Source organism: Labrus mixtus, chromosome 9, assembly GCF_963584025.1.
Source record: "Labrus mixtus chromosome 9, fLabMix1.1, whole genome shotgun sequence".
Taxonomy (NCBI): domain Eukaryota; kingdom Metazoa; phylum Chordata; class Actinopteri; order Labriformes; family Labridae; genus Labrus; species Labrus mixtus.
The window spans coordinates 20,853,323-20,872,399 of record NC_083620.1 but is presented as its reverse complement, the minus strand read 5'-3'; the positions used below and the strand labels follow the sequence as shown (position 1 = coordinate 20,872,399).

The window sequence follows — 19,077 nt, the reverse complement described above, 5'->3', positions numbered from 1 at the left end:
AACCTGAATGACATCTGTATTATAAAAGTTTTAAAGTTTTTACTAAACAGCCAAGACCCCGAATAAACATTTCTCAGTCCAAGATCAAAATAAAAATCTTCTAACACCAAGTGATCCTTCGTGGGAGACTTGCAAATGTTGCTTCCCTACATTCTCTAAACAATATGTCCAATCACATGAGCTCAGAGGTTCAGAGTTAAACGCAATCAAGTGGTTGTTACTTAAAGTTGTAAAATAACTTAACATAACACAAGACAGGCAACCATAAAACCACAAATAACACATCAATCAATCAATCAATCTTTATTTGTTTAGCGCCAATTCATAACAAATGTTATCTGGAGACACTTTACAAAAAGCAGGTAAAAAGACCTTACTCATTGTTAGGTTACAAAGACCCAGCGTTACTCCATCATGAGCACAGCACTTAGCAACAGTTAGCAAAGTTACAGTAAAATACAGTAAAATAGATACATTCCTATATGCACAATAACAATAAAAACACCACAAACAGAATGAAAGACTAAAGGCTCAAATCATTCTAAAAGAGACTCAAAAAAGAGTAAAACACTGTAAATTAATTGATTAAAAAGGGGTCAGGTTTAGCTGTTAGCTTGTTCAGCAGTCTGACTGATGTCGGAAGGGACCTGAGATGTAATTTATTATTCATCAATAAAGATGTAATAAAAAAAAGCTCATATATTTATAAAGTATACATATACCTTTTGTCGTTGTCTTTTTTCTGTCTTCTGTATTATGATGAATAAAATATAACAGCTTCAATTGAATAAAAAAGAAACACTGCATGACCACAGTCTTAGATCTTCAGATCCCTCTGGGACATCTATGCGGATAAGACAGAGATTTTCTTTACCTTTTTTTACTTATGATTATTCTCTAATCCCACCTTTTCCTTTATTTTAGAGTGTCTCTTTCCATCACAGCATTCCTCTGATTTCCTGACACCGGGTCCAGCATGTAACAGTTCCCCTCTCTGCACGACGAGCTAAGCGACGCCTCTGTACTTTCCCTCATCATCATATCCTGCCTCTGATCTGGCATATTGTTTGTTTCAGATCAGTCGGAGCAGGAAAGAAAGAGAAATGGGCTTGTAGTCGGACGTGTGTGTCAGACTTAATTCCAGTGGAGATGTTTTTTTGCACCAATCCTTTATGAAAACACAGCCCACACTGATGTGTTTGGAAAGTGACAATAAGCAGGATGCAAATTCCAGGAAAACTCTGCGGAGCCAATGTATGCATGATTTGGTTTAAGAGTGCAATTTCAGAAAGCAAACACTGGAGCACATACTGTGAATGAACTGCCAAGAGAGGTTTCCGGGCGGCTCTGAGGAGAAGCTCTCACAGCTTGGGGGCGTGTGGGCTGTCCCCGTGCATATGTCACCCAGCCTGCCCACTCAGATGGGTCCCTTTAATCTGTGTGATTTACCCACAACAATCGTCAAACCAGCATGTGTTTGACTGTATGCACGGATGATGTATTAGTCACTGACGATCTGAGGCAAAGATGAAGGGCAGAGGAAGAGGAAGAGGGGGCTTAAATTGGGGTTTGGATGCTGTTACTGACAGAGTTGTGGTAAGAGAGTAAGATGTTGGTTTCATCCATGATGTGATGTGGTTTGGCGCTGATCAGGCCAGAGAGGGAGTCACCAATGAGGTTCGAGCAATATAAACACACGCAGACACATGTGGGAAGCGTAGGAATGATTGATGATTGTACGAGAGCAACTTAAAGGCCTTCATAATCTGCAGAGAAACCAGTGAGGAAGATAAATGGGACAAAAAGAGGATCCGCACGGTCACTCTGTGTTGAACACACGTTGTTGTTCACTCGCCCTGACAGGCACTTTTAGATCGTTCAGATAATCGGAGTTGTTGTCACAAACCATCACTCGGTGGCCCCGGCTTCCTGCTTGAATTCTTCTCAATCTGTTGTCACATTGAATCTGCGGATCTTAAATGTCATGTCGGTCTGTGCATAACCTCACTCTTCAAACTGAATACATTTCCATCACTGTGAAGCAGGAGGTTTTTTTTATCTTGTCAGCACCAAGGATGTGAAGTTACAGATTCGAACCAGGAGGTCATGGCATCCAACATGCCAGGAAAACTTGGGGCGACGTCGGGTGTTTGGGTGTGGTTTAACAGACCGAGATGGTGTTTTAGTCTACACAGGTGGATGTCAGCCTCAATATGTTCAGTACTGACTGCTTTCAGATCAGAAAATGTATCAAGGGTTTGTTATTTTCTGAAATTTTGCAGGATTGACCTCCACTGAATTCCACATTTTAATGATGTTAAGGTGTCAAAGTACGGTATTTGCTGTCTGGTTTGTGATTTCCAATGTATCCATTTGAAAACATATTGGAATATCTGAATATCTCACATCAACAAGATATTAATGTGATAATGACCAGACCTATGCTTCTTCAGCATTTTTTCACCCTTCTTTGATTTTTTTTGCACCACAAAGTACCACAAACACATGCTGCTGTCTTTTGGCTTTTGTCTCATCAATGACTCACTGCTCCTCTTCCTCCTCCTCAGCCTCTCCTCGGCAGGTTGGCATGGCCCAGTGATGAACGGAGCGGCGGTGCCCGGTAGCCCGGAGCTCTCCTCCTCGTGCCCACTGCCTGACTGGCGAGAGTTCTGCGAGCTCCACGCCCGAGCCTCCGCGGTCGACTTTGCCGACAAGTTCCAGCGCTTCCTGTCGGAGAACCCTTGCTACGACTCGCCCGGCGCTGACGTGAGTTTCTCCCAGCACTTCGCCCAGCACTTCCTCGAGTGTTTCTCTTCAGCGCTGACCCAGGCCCGGGAGAACCAAGCCTCCTCGCCAGGAGAGGACGGATCTAGCTCAGCTCCAAAATACAGCATTGTTCCATTCTTGGGAATCCAGGGCTGCCCGCTGTCCTACGGCCACGACCTTTACCAGAGACGCAAGGACGCCGGGGCTTCCAGTGAGTCCCTGGACAGTATGGACAGCGGTGGGGGAGGGATAGATGGGGGAGGCAGTGGCCCCACCAGAGGGCCCCAGCCAGCACACAAGGTAACTGCTCTTGGACAGTCCCGCAGCTCTGAGGACGTTTCAGTCAGCCACCCAAAGGCCCGCTTCAAGAAGGGTTTCTCCCTGAGGAACATGAGCCTGTGTGTGGTGGATGGAGTGAAGGAGATGTGGCACAGGCGGGCTTCACCCGAACCTGACGGCCCCTCTGGAACCAGGAGGGCTAACGGGGGAGTAGGAGTAGGTGGGGGCGGAGGAGGGGGAGGAGGAGGTGAGGCCACGGGGGGAGAAAAGTGGTCCCAAAAGCTGCGGCTCCCCCGGGCTTCACAGGGCCACAAGGCGGAGATGTTAGAGATCCAGAGGGAGGGAGCGCTCAGGTACATGGTGGCTGACGACACAAACTGTATGGGAGCCGCACTGTGGCAAAAGTGTCGCCTGCTGCTGAGGAAGACCAAGAGGGAGGAGGGGGGCGAGAGATTCCTGCTGGAGTTCTACGTACCCCCCAAGGTACACGAACACACACACACACACACACACACACACACACACACATGCAAAGGACAATGAAAAAACAGAAACTCAGATCTAGAGCTGGAGTTATTTTATGAACAAAAAGTAATTATTATATTTCAAATTATAAGGAATATGTTGCTTTGCTTTTCTGTGTTTTCTTTATTCCCAGTATCTTTGGACTTTGACTTTAAAAAGCTACAAAAATCAACTAGAAGACCTCATATCCACATATTAGCTCTCTGGAAAAGGGAGAAGAGACTTCCATCCAATCAAACATCGTTTCTTCCAACCTATACTGCATGATCCTGGTTGTCATCATCAGGACTTCCACTGATTATTTTCATTTTCACGTTTAGTTAACACACATGTTAAATAATAGTTCAAAAAGCTCATCACTTTTCCAAGTGCCCAAGGGGACATCAATAACCTTCTCATGTTCTTTAAGCAACAGTCCAAAACCCAAAGACTTTTCATTTATTATCATAGGAAATCCTCACAATTAAGAAACTGAATCAGCAAATGTTTGACACTTTCGCTTGAAAAATATGAAGGTTCAAGGTTGTCTTTATTATGCCTGCAAGAGGGCCATTTGTATTGTAGTCAGCAGTAAAATACATACATACAGACAGCCCGCAATCAGCATACAACGTAAGAATGGACAATAAATAAATACAGTAGATAGGAAACAGATAAAAAACAGAAAGCAACACGATTATCCATTTAAAAAGGTGATGGCAGCAGGGACTCATTGAGTTACTCATTCTCTTTGTCCTGCATGCTGGCAGGATGAATCTGAGGCCTGACGGCAGCAACTTCAATTCCTTGGACAAAGGATGACTTTGATCTGTCAAAAAGAGTACATTAAGTGTTTCAAAAAGTTGGCGATTGGTTTCTCTTCCTTTAACTTATCTATTAATCAACTAAATATTGCAGCTCAATTTCTACCCTGCTGATAAAATAGACACACAACTAAAAATAATAATGGACATATGTGACCATAACATCAGACATTGACATCCACAAGAATAAAGCTCGGATACAGGAAAAATCAGATTTTTGATTTTTTATGTGGTCAAGGAGTTCACTGGATCATACAATCCATTTTCAAGGTACAGTGAGCGGGTTCATTTGTCCAGCTACTGTTAAAAAGCAGGAGTGCAAGTCTCTAAGACACATGTAATTGAATTAGGTCTACACATAAATAATTCATAGATATAGTCATTCATTGCAGCCCTCCATGAATCCCAGATAAGAAAACCCATCCCCTGTGACCCTGAGTGACACAGTGTGAAGTCAGATCATACACATCCGTATACACACTGCACATTAGTTTATATGGGACTTCCAGATCATTGCCCCTGACCTCAGAGAGGCCATGAGACTGTGCAGCTGAGTGTGTGTAAATCTGCCACTGCCCTTTGATCATGGCTGGTGGGATTGTGGGAATCGGGCTGCGAGGAGAGGAAGAGGGGTGAGGACAGGTGGAAGGCAGGCATGCAAGGGAGGTAGGGAGAACAGTGTGTGTGTGAGAGAGAGAGAGAGAGAGAGAGAGGGGAAGAGAGAGGAAGCTGTTACATTGATTTCTGAAAGCAGAAGCGGATCACAAAGATTCCCTTTCATGTGCAAAAAATAAATATTGATCGTTTCGTTGTCTCTGGCAAACTGTGGAAAAAGGAACTTAAATAGTTCTGTGAGTCACTCAAAAATCCCAGTCAGAGCTGCAAGAGCTCGACGGCATCTAAAATTAAATAATTGTGCTTCAGCAGTTTCAAGTTTTGTGTTCGTATTACATCCACACATAAGAAACGTACAACCAGCCGCTGACAAGGCTGAGATTAAGAGGAACTTCAGAGCTGCTCTGATGTGACACATTAATTAAACACACTCATCTCGACGGACGCTCCAAGCCTCTTTTTTTTTCCTAATAGATAAACTGACTCATATAATCATGCTCCGGCCTGCTCCTGGCTGACTGGCTCTGGCTCCGTCCCTGTCAGAGAGGGCCATCAATCTGCAGGCTGCTCTGTGTGGCAGAGGCACACACTGCAGAGAGCAAACTGCCTGCATTATGACACAGCAGCAAGCCCAGAGTCGACACACTGTCTGATTCACACCACTAAGAACCAATAAAAGGGTAAAAGTGCGCAGATATAATGTGAACTCAGGAGTACTTTATCATCGCAAAAAATCCAACACAATCTTTCTGTGCTCTCGGTTTGTTGATTTTGTTGGCTGACTTTTTTTGTTGGGTCAGTTAGGACAAAGGGTCAGTTAGGGCAAAGTGCAAAAAAACAAACGTCATTTTGCCACTTTCCTCTCATATACAGTAGCTTTGATTCATCACTCATCCACGTTGTTTGGAAATAGAATTTCAGATCAGATAGGACCAAAAGTTTTTCCCTCATCCTAAAGCTTTTTGTGTTTGTGAACGTCGGAGAAAGTGAGTGTATGATTTATGTTACCAGACATAGGGCTTTAAATTTAAGGTTGTTTAGATTAGATTGGAGGCCCTGAGCATATACGATATTGGATACATGTTATTGTCCCCCCGGGGGAAATTTGTCTTGGGCAAAAGTGCACAGAAAGCACACAACTTTGTGAAACTTACATCCAATAAAAACAAACGTAACAAAAGACTGGCCACCATTAAAACACATCAAGTAACACATACAATACCAAAAACCTAAAGAGATTCTCTATGTGTACAATTTAAAAACATAATGAATGTAAAATAAAGACAAAAGGCTAAACAAATCTAAAACAGAAACTAAAAGAGGGGTGAATTACTGTGCATGTTGTGTTACTGCTCACGTTGTTTGTATTCAGCGGTTGGCTATTATTGCCATGACCATTTGCCAAATATTTGAAAACATGGAATAATAAATACAAAAAAAAAACTGTGGAGAGGATCTAGAGAGGAACTAGTTTAGAAAAGAGAAGAGATGTTTTGGGGGGTTTATCATTGAGGCCGACTGGCCCTTTAAGGTCTTATCAAAATAACCACATTAAAGAGACTGATTACCCTAAAAGTTAGAATGTGTGACTATCACTAATGTAGCCCTCTGTTCAATGCACAATGTTCTTTTTGATTGAATATTGTCTTTACTCTGTCCTAAATATAATTTCTGACAATGACTGAGATTATTTCAATGATTTCACAATGGAAGTGTAATATTAATTATCATTGGTAGTATGTCATTTAAATAGGAATGACCATTGCCCAAGAAAACAAGTTGACTGCAGGCGTGTATGTGAGTGTGTGTGTGTGTGTGTGTGTGTGTGTGTGTGTGTGAGTGTGCGCACTTCACGGCCCTCTGATAATCAGTTCTACATTTTGTGGCCCTCATCACTACCAAAGTTGCCCGACCCTGCCCTAAATACACACTGACTTCCTGTCAGAGCTGTATGGTGGACCACATGCCGCCATGTGCACTAACTAATAAACACAGGTTAACACTAACTACACATTTCAGCACACGACATGAACACAGGGACTGTGCTGCCACGGGAGAGGGGCACAGGAAATGGTCAAATGGTTCGACTCAGGAAGTGGTTTCTGACATCTGATCCACAGAAAGGAATTGTGGGTGTGGATGGCAGCCAGCTGCACACGCAGATCAAGATGAGAACAGTGTTACGCCAGACAGATCAGCTGATAAGCCTCCGCCAGACCATCAGTCAGCCTCCTTCTCGCTCTGCCTCTCCTACCACACAGGAATAAACACACTCACACACACACACACACACACACTCACTCAGCTCAGTGCCTCACACACACTCATTGGATCTGTTAAGATTATCGTCTGGATCCAACTCTCTGCAGAGGGCAAACTGAGGCCAGGATGTTTTCTGTGTTCACCCTCTTGTTAACTCTTCCTGCATGGTGAGGCAGTGAGCAGAAATGACCACAGGGAAATGCAGGAGGAAGTAACTGGCTGTATAATTATTATTATTGGAGATATTTAATCTTAGAGCAAAGACGGATGAGAGAGGTGTACAGCTCATTGCTGCTAAGACGACCAATAACTCAGACTGCATGTTGCTGCACATTTCCTATGTGAAAGAGAGGTTGGGTGGGTTGTGAGAAGTGTGCAATTAACAGTAAATACAGAGAGGGAAGCCTGTAAAACTAATTAAAAGCTCTATTTTTATTCTTTTCCGTCGTAAAATGTTAAATGTGTACTCTCACAGGTGTTGCTGCAAACAAGATATAGTGAAGCATTTAATTAACTCTGGACTTTTCATTTGCATGTCTCGGTTCCTTGAGCAAAATATTTTTACTGAATGCATGCTTGTTTATTTTCTAACATTGTGCAACGCAAAGGCTCTGAACCTTTTATAACTGTGAGCCTTTACCCCCTAAAACTGTGGGATTCATCTTGTGGTCACACTATAACATGTAACATTCTATTTTCCTTACTGTAAATATATGAACACAGAAGAAAAGGTTTGAAAGGAATACCTTGTTTTTTCTTAATGATAGGCTTCTTAAGAGGCTTCTTTTAGAGCTGTGTGGGTGCAGTTTGATCATATATGATTGACAGCATAAATGAAAATGCTACAAACTGTTATAACATTTTCATTTAAATGTTGGAAAATCCCACAAAAAGCAGCAGAAACAAAAATGCATAAGAAAAAAACATGCAAACTCAGAATGCAATCAACATAGGTCCAACATAAGTCCTGTGAAATAATAACTATTGAAAGTTAGAATTGTTTTTTAATCTTGAGGTTGAATCTTTGTGGTTTATGAGTGACTCAGAGGAAGCAGATTTTTCGTTCACAGGTATGTTCTGTTAAAAATATGCTTTAAAGAATAAAAAAAACTACTGAAAGGTGTCAGAAAAGAAAAGAAAAGATGTGTTTTTTTATCCTCTGTTGGGGACTGCAGTGAAATGCTGACCTTGTGATACAGCTTCCACTTTTGTGCAGTTGCCACATTTATCATCTTTATTTAAAAATCAAGCTAAATGTGATCTTTTATTCTGTATCTGTCTGCGTTTTTCACTTCAGTCATCAAAGCCCAAAGTCAGCATCCCTCTGACAGCCATCGTGGAGGTGAGGACCACCATGCCGCTGGAGATGCCTGACAAGGACAACACCTTCGTTCTCAAGGTAGAAACTGAACTATCGTACAAAATTATTCACACAACTGCACCTACCTCAGTTTGGGAATATACTCTATTGCTCTTTAACAACAGGATCTTGGAAATGTTTACATGGATTTTCCTTCTTCTGTAACCGTAGTTTGTTCGTTGAACAGAATTCAGTGTGTGATCGCTATGTGTGGCTGCTTTCACAGGTGGAAAATGGGGGAGAGTACATCCTGGAAACCATCGACTCTCTGCAGAAAAACTCCTGGGTTGCTGACATCCAGGACTGCATAGACCCAGGGTAAACCTCCAGATAAATATTTGCTGTTGGCTGAAGATGGAGAAGGACGGAAGGACAGAGAGAGGGGGGAAAAGGATTACAGGAAGGGGGAAGGAGGGGAAACAGTCAACAGTCATTAATCATTCAATTAAGGGAGTTTCTGACAGGTTGTTTTGGCACAAACATGTGTGCGTTGTACCTCTGACATTCCTCCTCAGTTTCCTGTGCTGCTGTGCAGCTCAGGACGTAAACACAAAGATTATTTGTGTCCCTGTTTGTGGCTGAGTTAGGGCTTAGTGACGTTTGTTTGCACACGTGTGTGTGTGTATGTGTATGTATAAGTTCTTGTGGTTCTGCTGACCCGCCTGCTTGTGTACAGTGACAGCGGCGATGACATCGAGCTGGCGTCTTGTCCTCATGGTCAGGCCTCCAAAGACTGCTCCATGGTGGCCTCCTGCAGCTGTGAGCTTCTATCTGAGGGTGAGAAAGAGTCTCTTTGTATTAAAGGAAATGCTGCAACACAAAATGTAAATGATTACTAATACATTAAAAAAAATATGTTTTTAGGTATATATCGTGCTCCGGAGAGGTCCTGTCCTACACCTGCTGAACATTACAGCGCCCCCTCAGTCCGTTGCAGGGAACCCCCCTTCACCCAGCACCCATCCCACATGCCTTTGGAACGCTTCCTCCAGTCCCCTGAGGCCCAGAGCTCCAACTCCTCTTCAGGTAAAAGTACATTCCCTTTTCTCTGGAGAGATTCAATATCAAAGCAAATAAATCCAAAAATCACAGAGGAAAAGATCACAGCTAGAGAAAAAAAAAATCATGTATTTGTTTTGTCTTTGATCAGGTGGCAGTGAAGGAGCAAAAGAGTCCAATGGAGATGCCAGCCTGGCAGGTTACCCATGGTTCCATGGTACACTGTCCCGCGTGCGTGCGGCTCAGTTGGTGCTTGCAGGCGGTGCCAGGAGCCACGGGCTCTTTGTAATACGACAGAGTGAGACTCGGCCAGGGGAGTATGTCCTCACCTTCAACTTTCAGGGCAAAGCCAAGGTACGACCATCATAGACATGAGACACACATTTTTATCATGTGATTTAGTCTAAAACTCTGTTAACTCAGATTGAGGCTCAATGTGTATATGTAGATTTGAGGATTATAATTGTATTGAATGTTTTTGGTGTGTCTCAGAGAAAAATAATCCCAAAGCATTCTAAATGAGGAGGGGCTGTGGAAGCTAGAACAACAAAAAGTGTTTTTATTTTACCTTAATAAAAGACTTTTAATCACATATCACAGACAAGCTCTCATGACATTTCAGCATTCAACCAATGCAGCTCCCAGCAAACCGAGTCGTTCAGTCCTCGGAAAAAACGTTTGTTTCTCATATGTAACATGATCCATGTAAGCCTACATCACATCCTGCCAGCCGGCAGTGTTGAGGAAGTGTCAGCTGCTGCCTCTTCCTCTGGTGTCTTGGCTCTCTGTCACTCTGCTCCCACGTCCAGACGCTTCTTAGATCCCGTCCTGACCTCTGTCTCTGTGTGTCTCTTTCATGACAATTACTTAGTCGCACACTGCAATTCTCTTTCTTTCTCCTCTCACTCTTCATTCCTCTAATTAACAAACCTCTCTCCTCCATATTTCCTTTCCTTCTTCCAGCATTTGCGTTTGTCTGTGAATGAGAATGGGCAGTGCCACGTCCACCACCTGTGGTTTCACACTGTGTCGGACATGCTGAGACACTTCCATGCCCACCCCATCCCCCTCGAATCAGGAGGCTCTGCTGACATCACGCTACGCTCCTACGTACAAGTGCAGCGGAGCTCCACGTCAGGTATGCAGCACACCGATGTAAACCACTCAAACACGGCCACACACAGGGTTAAAACCACTTATAGATTTGGATTTATCTGCCCAACTGACTGTAATGCACTTGTTTCGGGCATTTGAATTGTTATAACAAATGGATTATATATTTATTATGCCTCCTACTAATAAGATAATTTAGTTCTAGCACATCAGGCCTTTATTCATAGGAAGACATCTTAATAATTTCATAGTTGGAAAAGCCCATGTGTAAATCATAACATTAAGCATGGCTTAATTCTATTAGCTGCCAAGTTGTAGAGCGCTTGTATTTTTCACACGTGACATGTCAACATGCTAATTTAAATTTTCAACAACTAAAAGCATTCAACTTCTTCTAGTTTAACAAACTGTAATGCTAGCTCTCTGCATTTCCAATAACTAATGCAAGCGGCGACCTCTGTTTTGAAAAATAAAAACAATAGCAAGTGCAGTTCCTCTAGTGTCCACTTGAGGCTGGCTGCAAAAGGCCCGGAAGTCATATAAACAGCCATGTTGGAATTCCCATTTTTAAAGATGAATTAAACATCCTTACATCCTGGTAAAACATAAAAAATTGATCAGAACAGTTCATCTTTCTATTGGGCTACATCTCCATGTCATATACAGTGCATGAGCTAATGATACTATTAGCTTGTAAATGGCTGTACTAACGGCAGTTGTTCTTAAAAGAGACCTAGTGGGTTTCCAAATATGACTTTTTTGCTTGAACTATGGCTTGGTTCTCTTCATATTTTCACTTGTCATTGTCGTTTGTTTTAATCAATGGAGAAGCTGTAAAATTATAACAATTTTTCAGACTCAGGGATGCCGGGTTAGCTTTACAATGGCTGTAGCCCTCAAAGTGGTGGCCCTGGGTTAGACTCACTCTCCTGTCCTTTCAATAAAGGCATAAAAAAAAAAACACAAAATGAATCAATACAACACAAACCGTTTGTCAGACTCCTGATGTTTCAACCTGACTTTCAACCTCGAACTTATAAGCAAGGCGTTAGTATAACATCATTTAAGCTTTCATCACCGAGCATAATGTCTGAGGAAAATTGCCTCCATGTGAATATTGGTCAACGACAATGAACTGATAAATATTCCCTAGGTCACTTTAATGATAATGAATGAAGGTTTTAAACATCCAGAAGGTTAGACGTGTTGATTACTAGTTGAGGTTTGTCTTCAAAGTTAAGAAGCAGAGTTCAAACTCACTGAACCTGTTCCTTCTCATCCTCCTCCTCCTGCTTTATGCTAACACTGCTCCTGCCCTCCTCTCTACTGGCATGGGATGAATGCCCTCCTGTACAGGAGAGTGAGGGGGTGATTATACCGCAGGAGTTTTGCATGCAGTCTGAGACTCCAGCCCCAACCCACCCTGGTGGTCACAAAGGGGCCCTCTGTTTCCCCAAACGCTGAACCTACACACACTCATACACTCACTCACTCACAAACACACACTTACAGAGTGAGGGTTTGATTCAAGGAGTAAAAGGCTTCACTGATACTCTGGTCAAGCGTGTCTTTGGTACAGTGTTGTTGCTGTTATTGCCCAATGAAAAAGCAGAATAAAGGAGGCCCACACTGCCTGTGTTTACATGCTGCTCTATGAAGGAGCCTTTTGCAGCTCGAGCGACATACAAGCACAGATTTATCTATACTACTAATCCATAATTCATCATAATCATAATGACTTCTTTCTTCTCCCAATCAGCTACAGATGTGACCACGCCTCCAGTCCTCACCCCACCCAGGGATGCAGTAGGCTGCCGGACAGATCCAGCACAGCCGGCCCTCCACCCTGCTGGGATCCCTGCGCCTGCAGGGCCCCCTCCTGATGCCCCGCTCTCATCCAGCACCTCGTCCTCACCCACCGCACTCCCCTCTCTCTCCCGCAGTGACCCGGGTCCTGGTGGAGGAGTGGTAGGAGGCGGGTTACAGAGCCGGAGCAACAGCTCTGAACGCTTGCTGGAGGCCTCTAGTGGTGCATCTGAGGACTACCACGACGCTGACGGGACTCGCAGGGCCCGAGCAGTGGAGAACCAGTACTCTTTCTATTGAAACAGCGCAGGGCAGGGTTCAGTCATGCATTATTTTGGATTTGATGATGCAAAAAAAAGGTGGCGGGGATATTAGACTCTCCGCTGATGATGAAAATGTTCCAAATCACTGGATCACACGTTGTTTTTGTTTGTCTGTTTGCTGTTGGAGGTGATTTCATGTGTCTCTGATTCAAGAGGGGAAGTGAAATCACGCTGATCATGCTGATAAGTCCCTCCGGCTCCGCAGCTTTAATCGCACTTGTCAAGAATGTAAGGGAACAAAGAAAAGAAATGTTGAGATGATGCAGCAGTGAAGATGAGCGTAGGAGGAGAAAGCAGGAGGAAGTCGTCCAGTGGAGTCATATGGCTTTGATTCACTTCTTCCGACCACTTCCTGTACTCAGTTTCCCAAGGTTCCCTGGGAGCACAGCCTGTGTCACCACCCCGCTGAAGGGTCGAGAGCTCAAAAATGCCCCAGAAGAAACAGTCCCTACTCCCAGAGCTCCCAAGAGCATCACAGTTATGTTTGTAAAGCTGCTTTGAGTCTGTCCCGGATATCCTCGCTGTCCCTGCAGGGTTTCCCTACAAAGTCCTGCCCCCGTTCGACTCTGCACTTACATCAGTTCAGTAATCGTGGGGATGTTAGTGTTAGCTGGGAGATATTTTTTCTGTACAGCCTAAAGGGTCTTAGTGCCTGACAGTTACCCTGGACTTGAATGGACTCTTGCCCACAGGATAATGTTGGCACCTCAAATAGTCATAAACGCTCCAAACGAAAAAGCAGGTGATTCATGTTAGTTTGTGAACATGCATATCTCTTTGTTTTACCCCTCACAGTTTTCTTAACGGCGGTGGTCATATTTTGTGTTAAAGGTCAGTTGCAAATAGAAGATGACGCAGCACAAGTTCAGTTTGTATGAATATGGCAAGATGGCTCCCGTTTTGCGCTCACGTTGGGTTATTTCTCTTGAGTGTGCGATGGTGTAATAGAGTTCAAATATTTTTCGGTGAATGGCGTGCTAAAGTTGTGTTTCCACAACGGGGTTTTTGGAGTCCCTCCTTCTGGTGCTGGTTCTGTGTTCAAAGCGTATCATATCAATAACGTGTAGATTAGATATGCTGTTAATATAGGAGTTCAATGCCTTTAAGATATTATTATACCAAATCCAGCATTTATTGGAGGGACTAGGGACTTGTTTTTTTTTTTTTTTTAGAAAGGTGTCAGTATTTGATGATCAGGGCCTGATGTGGACATCCATGGTACAGGCAGTAAAGCGTAGGATACTAGATGGCCATGCTTGAATAGAAAGATGTTACATTGCTGCTTTCCTTTGTGCTGAGAATTTAGCTTTGAGTAAACATTTTATAAGAAAACCTGAACACCACACAGCTAAAGCCAATGTTGTTGTAAGTCCAAGACGTTCCTTAAAATACCTAAAATCTGTTAAAAATCTCTAACGGATTTTACATTTTAGGAAGGGCACACGCTCACTTCATTGCTAGGAGATAGCATACTGGTATCTTTATGTACCTTAAACATGGATAAATTAGCCCCTTCCAGAGATATCCCCAAGGGAATATCAAGGAGGCTGCGTGCGCTCTTTCATGGAGTTTGTGCGGTATACAAGACATACAAATGTAAACCAGTAAGTTAAGTAAGCTTGCACCTCAGAATTCTCCCGCTCAGGGATGAGAAATCCCACTACCATAAATTCTAGCTAACTAATAAACACATATATCCTTTTTTTTTTTAAATCTGGAGAAGAAATACAGTCACAGTTTTTTGGAGGGTTTCATACCTGACTATTTTAAGGACACTAATGCTCAGGACCGGTTGCCAGTCAACCAGCGCAGACATCACTAAGTTTTCCACTTCCACTTGAGTCCGACCAAGAAATAATGTGACACATAAAACCTCAATATGTTGTTTTTACCATTCACTTTTTGTAAAAGCAAAAATGAATACTATTTTATTGAGCCCTTTTGTTTCCTTTCTATGTGCTAAGCTAATTTAGCTGACCGCTTCACACTTACCACACAAATCCTACGGTGGTGTCAAACTCTTTTGTTCATCTTTTCTCAAATACAGAATAAGAGTATACCTCCCAAAAATGACAATATGAAGCATATGAAAACACAATGGACAATAAGAACATAAAGGCAAACACACTTCGGCTACTTTATTTCACACATCATCAACACTCGTTCAGTTGTAATAAACACATCAATAGTTGACATCTCTCTTTTCAAGCATGGCAATCCAACTTCAAAGGAGAAATCTTAATTTTGGTCGAGGAGCGGACAAAGCAGTTCATGTGCCAACTTGAATTCTATTTTTGAAACATTTATTCCTCAGCCGCTGTAAATTACATTTTTCCTATCAAGTCTCGTTCGTGTTTAATTGATTCTTTCTTCTAGATGAAACCTCCTCAGTGGAACCTGTTTTAAGAGCCCGTCTCACACATATCACAGATTACTTACGTCTCCCTTTTATTTTCTTAACACTTCTTGAAGCTAGATTTTCTGTTGTCTGAGTTTTGAAGAGTCTGTGCAATTTTGTACAAAGTGATGTACTTGACATACTACTTTATATTTCTGTGAATAAAATGTGAGTAAACTTTGCACGCTTTCTGCAGTTATTTTAACGTGAACGTCATCATCTCTGGATGCAGTCATGTACGATGACGCGTCACGAAAATGTGGTGAAGGAAGGCTCCAAGAAGTCTGGAGCTTTGGCGATAACGAAGTCTGATAGTGACAGTGAACAGCTCTGTGGAGACTGTTGAATGAAGTTGAGACAAACTTAAGCGAACAGAAATGCGACCCCTGACATCAAATGTGGTTTGCTTTTGTCTCAGTTATAATTTTAACAGCCTTTGCTCCATAATTAGTCCCCAATGTGCGAACGCTGTCAGTCGTAATGCATTCAGTGTTAGTTCATAAATTCAAATGACAGCTAGTGATCCAGAATTAAAGCTTTAATTGTTTTCTCATGTGTTGAATTTGAATATGATCTCAGACTTGAACAGGTTTGATTTCATGCTGCGCAGCCCCTTTCTTTGCTGCTGTTGTTGTTTAATGTCTGAAACTACAGCCGTCCTGAGGAGACATCAACAGTTTCAACGCAAACAGAGATTAAACCACAGACATGATTTGCTGTATCCAGATGCCCTCTAGTGGTTGGTTAGATCTTTTACAATTCAGGAAGAAATTGTTTTATAACAGTATCCCTAACATAAAATATATATTTTTTTAACATAAATGTACAGTACTTACACATATACACAAAGAAGGCCTGTTCATTTCCTAATAACAAATTATCTACACATTTGACACACACAAGTAGTTTCCTTTATTTTTAAAGATCTGTTTTGTAGGAAAAGGGAGAAAAATTGTGCGTCCTTCAGCGTGATACATTTTACTTTTCAAATCTTCGTCCTGGATTTGGATGAACAGAGTAAAATACAAGCTGCCAAAAGACGTGTTCGCTTAAGGCTTCAATTCTAACGGTCATTAAATTAATTAGGGTGTTAACACAAAATCTTTATGGCATTTCATAACAGAATATTTGGAGGTCCAAAAACTAACTCCTGCAAACATGTTTTGATCCTGCACAGGTTTTATCTTTGGCAAGTCAGCACAAACTTTAACAAGACTATGATATGGTTACCATAACAACAGGAAGAAGCCCACATGGTGTGTGCTTTCTTACTGCCACACTAGATTCTTTTATATGCTTCTTATGTTGCAGGAAAAACAAACCCTGATGATGCCAATGGTCTCAGTTTGTGAAGGGATTTAAAAAAAAAAAAAAGAATAACATTCTGCAGCTTCAAACAAAATAGACACAGGCGGTGTCTACGCCTGCAGCACGCTAAAAATAACCATCTTCAACTGTCATAAACTGTGCAACACTTGCAAAACTATCTGAGGTAGGACCCCTTCCCCGTTCCCCCCCCCACCACCACCCTGAGAGTTGTAACATGCAACCTCACAGGGGTCCAGTCACTGCTGCTTCTATTTCAGGGCTCGTGGAGACTAATAAGAATAATGCCTGCCAAAGCCATCAACATGGCCACAGTCACCTCCATCATTTTCGCCTCCTTCCACTTTTGATGAGTCTTCTTCTTCTGCTCCTCCACGTACTGCTTCCTGGCTCTCGTGTCTCTCTCCCTCTGCAGCTGCTCGCCGTAGTGCGCTTTATAGAAGGCGTCGAAATCGAACATGGTTTTCCCTCCTGCTTGGGAGAACCGCCTGGCTCTCTGTTGATGCTGCTGCTGCTGCGGGTTCCCTGTTGATCTGCTCGAGGTCTCTTTGGAGGACGGTCTGCCCGCACTCTGAATGTCTGACTGGCTCAGGATACCGTGGTCGTACTTCCTCCTCAGGCTGATGCTGCCCAGCACGGTGTACGCCTCGCTGATCTCAGAGAAGAGCTGTGTGGCCTCGTCACTCCCCGGGTTCTTGTCCGGGTGGTAGATGAAGGACTGCTTGTAGTAAGCCGTCTTGATCTGGGACTGCGTGGCACTTGAAGACACCTTGAGGATGTCGTAGTAAGCCGTCCTGCTTCTGAACAGCGGAGGAACTTTTTCCGAGCCGCTGCCACTCCTCCAGCCGTGGCTTCTGCGGGCGGTGGAAGCTTGCGGTGCGTCAGGGTGAAGCTTCAGACGCTTCAGTCTCTTCAGTCCACCGCCTGACCTCTCCGAACCCTGCTCAGTAAGAATCAAAATAAGAGTGCAAAAAGCCCGATGCTGCTGAGGGAACCTTAAGTTGTCAGGGTAGATGGACGCGGCTCTGCTGGTCCATGATGTCATCCTGGCTTGCAGCAGCTTCCCCTGCTGGAGAGGCTGTAGTCTTGAGAGGTACAAGGTTGTTATGTTAGATTGTATGCTGCCTCTGATATGAACAAAATCGATGCAACGGGAAGACTCCAGCATAACAGATGAAGTACAACGCAAATTCCAATTTTCTTGTTGACTTTCACCTGATCTCACCCTGGGAACTTTCTCCAATTTGCACTGTGTTGCTCTTCTGTTCGACACTTCACGACGACCCTGGGTTGAGTCCTCCTTTTTCCGGCTGCCATTGAATGTGCAGCTGACGAGCAGAGGTGCGGGACTCTCGCCGATGACCACCGGTCGACTTTGGCTTTTTCTCAGCGCGGTCAGTCGGTAAGCTCCGGTCCCGAGCCTCTGACCGACCTCTGCCATTTCGCCGAGAGAGAAGCAGCGGCGAGAAGGGGTAAGGGTTGCCGGAAACCAACTACCGAATCCGGTGACGTAACACAACGAGTAACCAATAAGAATCAATGTTTACAGGAAGTACAAATCCTATTCCTAAAAACTGTTGGTTATGTATTTATTTTGTTAGATATTGGTATCCAAGAATATACTTGTAATATTTGGACATTTGAATTTTTTTTAAAAAGGGCCTGTTTCAGAAGTTGTTGTTCTAACATGAATTCAGCTTTTTGTAAAATTGTAACAATTATGTGTTGTTAATTAACGTACTTTTAAAAATACATGTTCCTATATATTAATACAATACTATGGCTTTTTTTTTTTTTTAAATCAGAGTGTAGATAACTTTAGAGTTATTAGTTGTAATAATAGGTTGTAAAGGTTTTTATTTTTTATCCGTCTTTATTAACAAATTTAAAATATACAAAAAATGTTTATACAAACTCTTATGTATGTATAATTGTAAACATACTGTACCAAACTGTATAGATATAAGGATTGTATAAATATATAAATATAGTACATCAAATTGTACAAATAGATATGTATATATAGATATATGGATTGTATAAATATATCAATTATAAAAAATCATAGTATATCAAGTTGTATATATGTATGGAAAATCATTGGATTGTAAATATCAAACATAGTATCATAAATATAGAATAGCAAATTGTATATAGATATATTGTATATATAGAGAGATTATAAGGAACACAGGAAGTTAATTTAATAAATATTAATTATTGAGCTGTGGAAAAGGGGTAGGATTAAATAAATTTTATACTTCTTCCTACTCCTTTTCAGGCATATCAATTGAATATATGTAATTTTCTTTTTTTTGTGAAATAATTTGAACATTGTTTTTTGTTTATTGTATTTTCGTGCTTTTCATTTTGTTTTGTATTTTTGATATGTTTAATTTTATTTGATATGTCTGAAATAAATGTAATCAATCAATCAAATCTTATAGAGGATGAACATACAACAGCAAACTACACAGGAACAAGTTAATTCAAACATAAATG

The 19,077-nt window shown here is 42.3% G+C and overlaps 2 protein-coding genes across 2 annotated transcripts in view; one reads left to right on the top strand and one right to left on the bottom strand.

Annotated features, from left to right (window-relative positions):
- LOC132980605 (SH2B adapter protein 2) overlaps nucleotides 1-15,431 on the top strand; it is a 23,280-nt gene extending 7,849 nt beyond the window's left edge. Inside the window, exons 2-9 of the mRNA XM_061046824.1 lie at nucleotides 2,568-3,528; nucleotides 8,548-8,649; nucleotides 8,837-8,928; nucleotides 9,287-9,387; nucleotides 9,475-9,636; nucleotides 9,761-9,963; nucleotides 10,573-10,747; nucleotides 12,482-15,431. Coding sequence (XP_060902807.1) covers nucleotides 2,599-3,528; nucleotides 8,548-8,649; nucleotides 8,837-8,928; nucleotides 9,287-9,387; nucleotides 9,475-9,636; nucleotides 9,761-9,963; nucleotides 10,573-10,747; nucleotides 12,482-12,828 — 2,112 coding nt within the window. The 5' untranslated portion in view covers nucleotides 2,568-2,598 and the 3' untranslated portion in view covers nucleotides 12,829-15,431. The remainder of the gene's footprint in view (nucleotides 1-2,567; nucleotides 3,529-8,547; nucleotides 8,650-8,836; nucleotides 8,929-9,286; nucleotides 9,388-9,474; nucleotides 9,637-9,760; nucleotides 9,964-10,572; nucleotides 10,748-12,481) is intronic.
- dnajc30b (DnaJ (Hsp40) homolog, subfamily C, member 30b) lies at nucleotides 14,965-18,049 on the bottom strand. Its single transcript, XM_061046825.1, has one exon. It carries the CDS (start codon nucleotides 18,014-18,016, stop codon nucleotides 16,832-16,834), a length of 1,185 nt encoding a protein of 394 aa, XP_060902808.1. The 5' UTR covers nucleotides 18,017-18,049; the 3' UTR covers nucleotides 14,965-16,831.
- Nucleotides 18,050-19,077: the final 1,028 nt, after the last annotated feature.

Excerpts from the sequence above, each read along its gene's own strand:
- dnajc30b (XM_061046825.1), bottom strand. The coding sequence starts at position 18,016 with ATGGCAGAGGTCGGTCAGAGGCTCGGGACCGGAGCTTACCGACTGACC.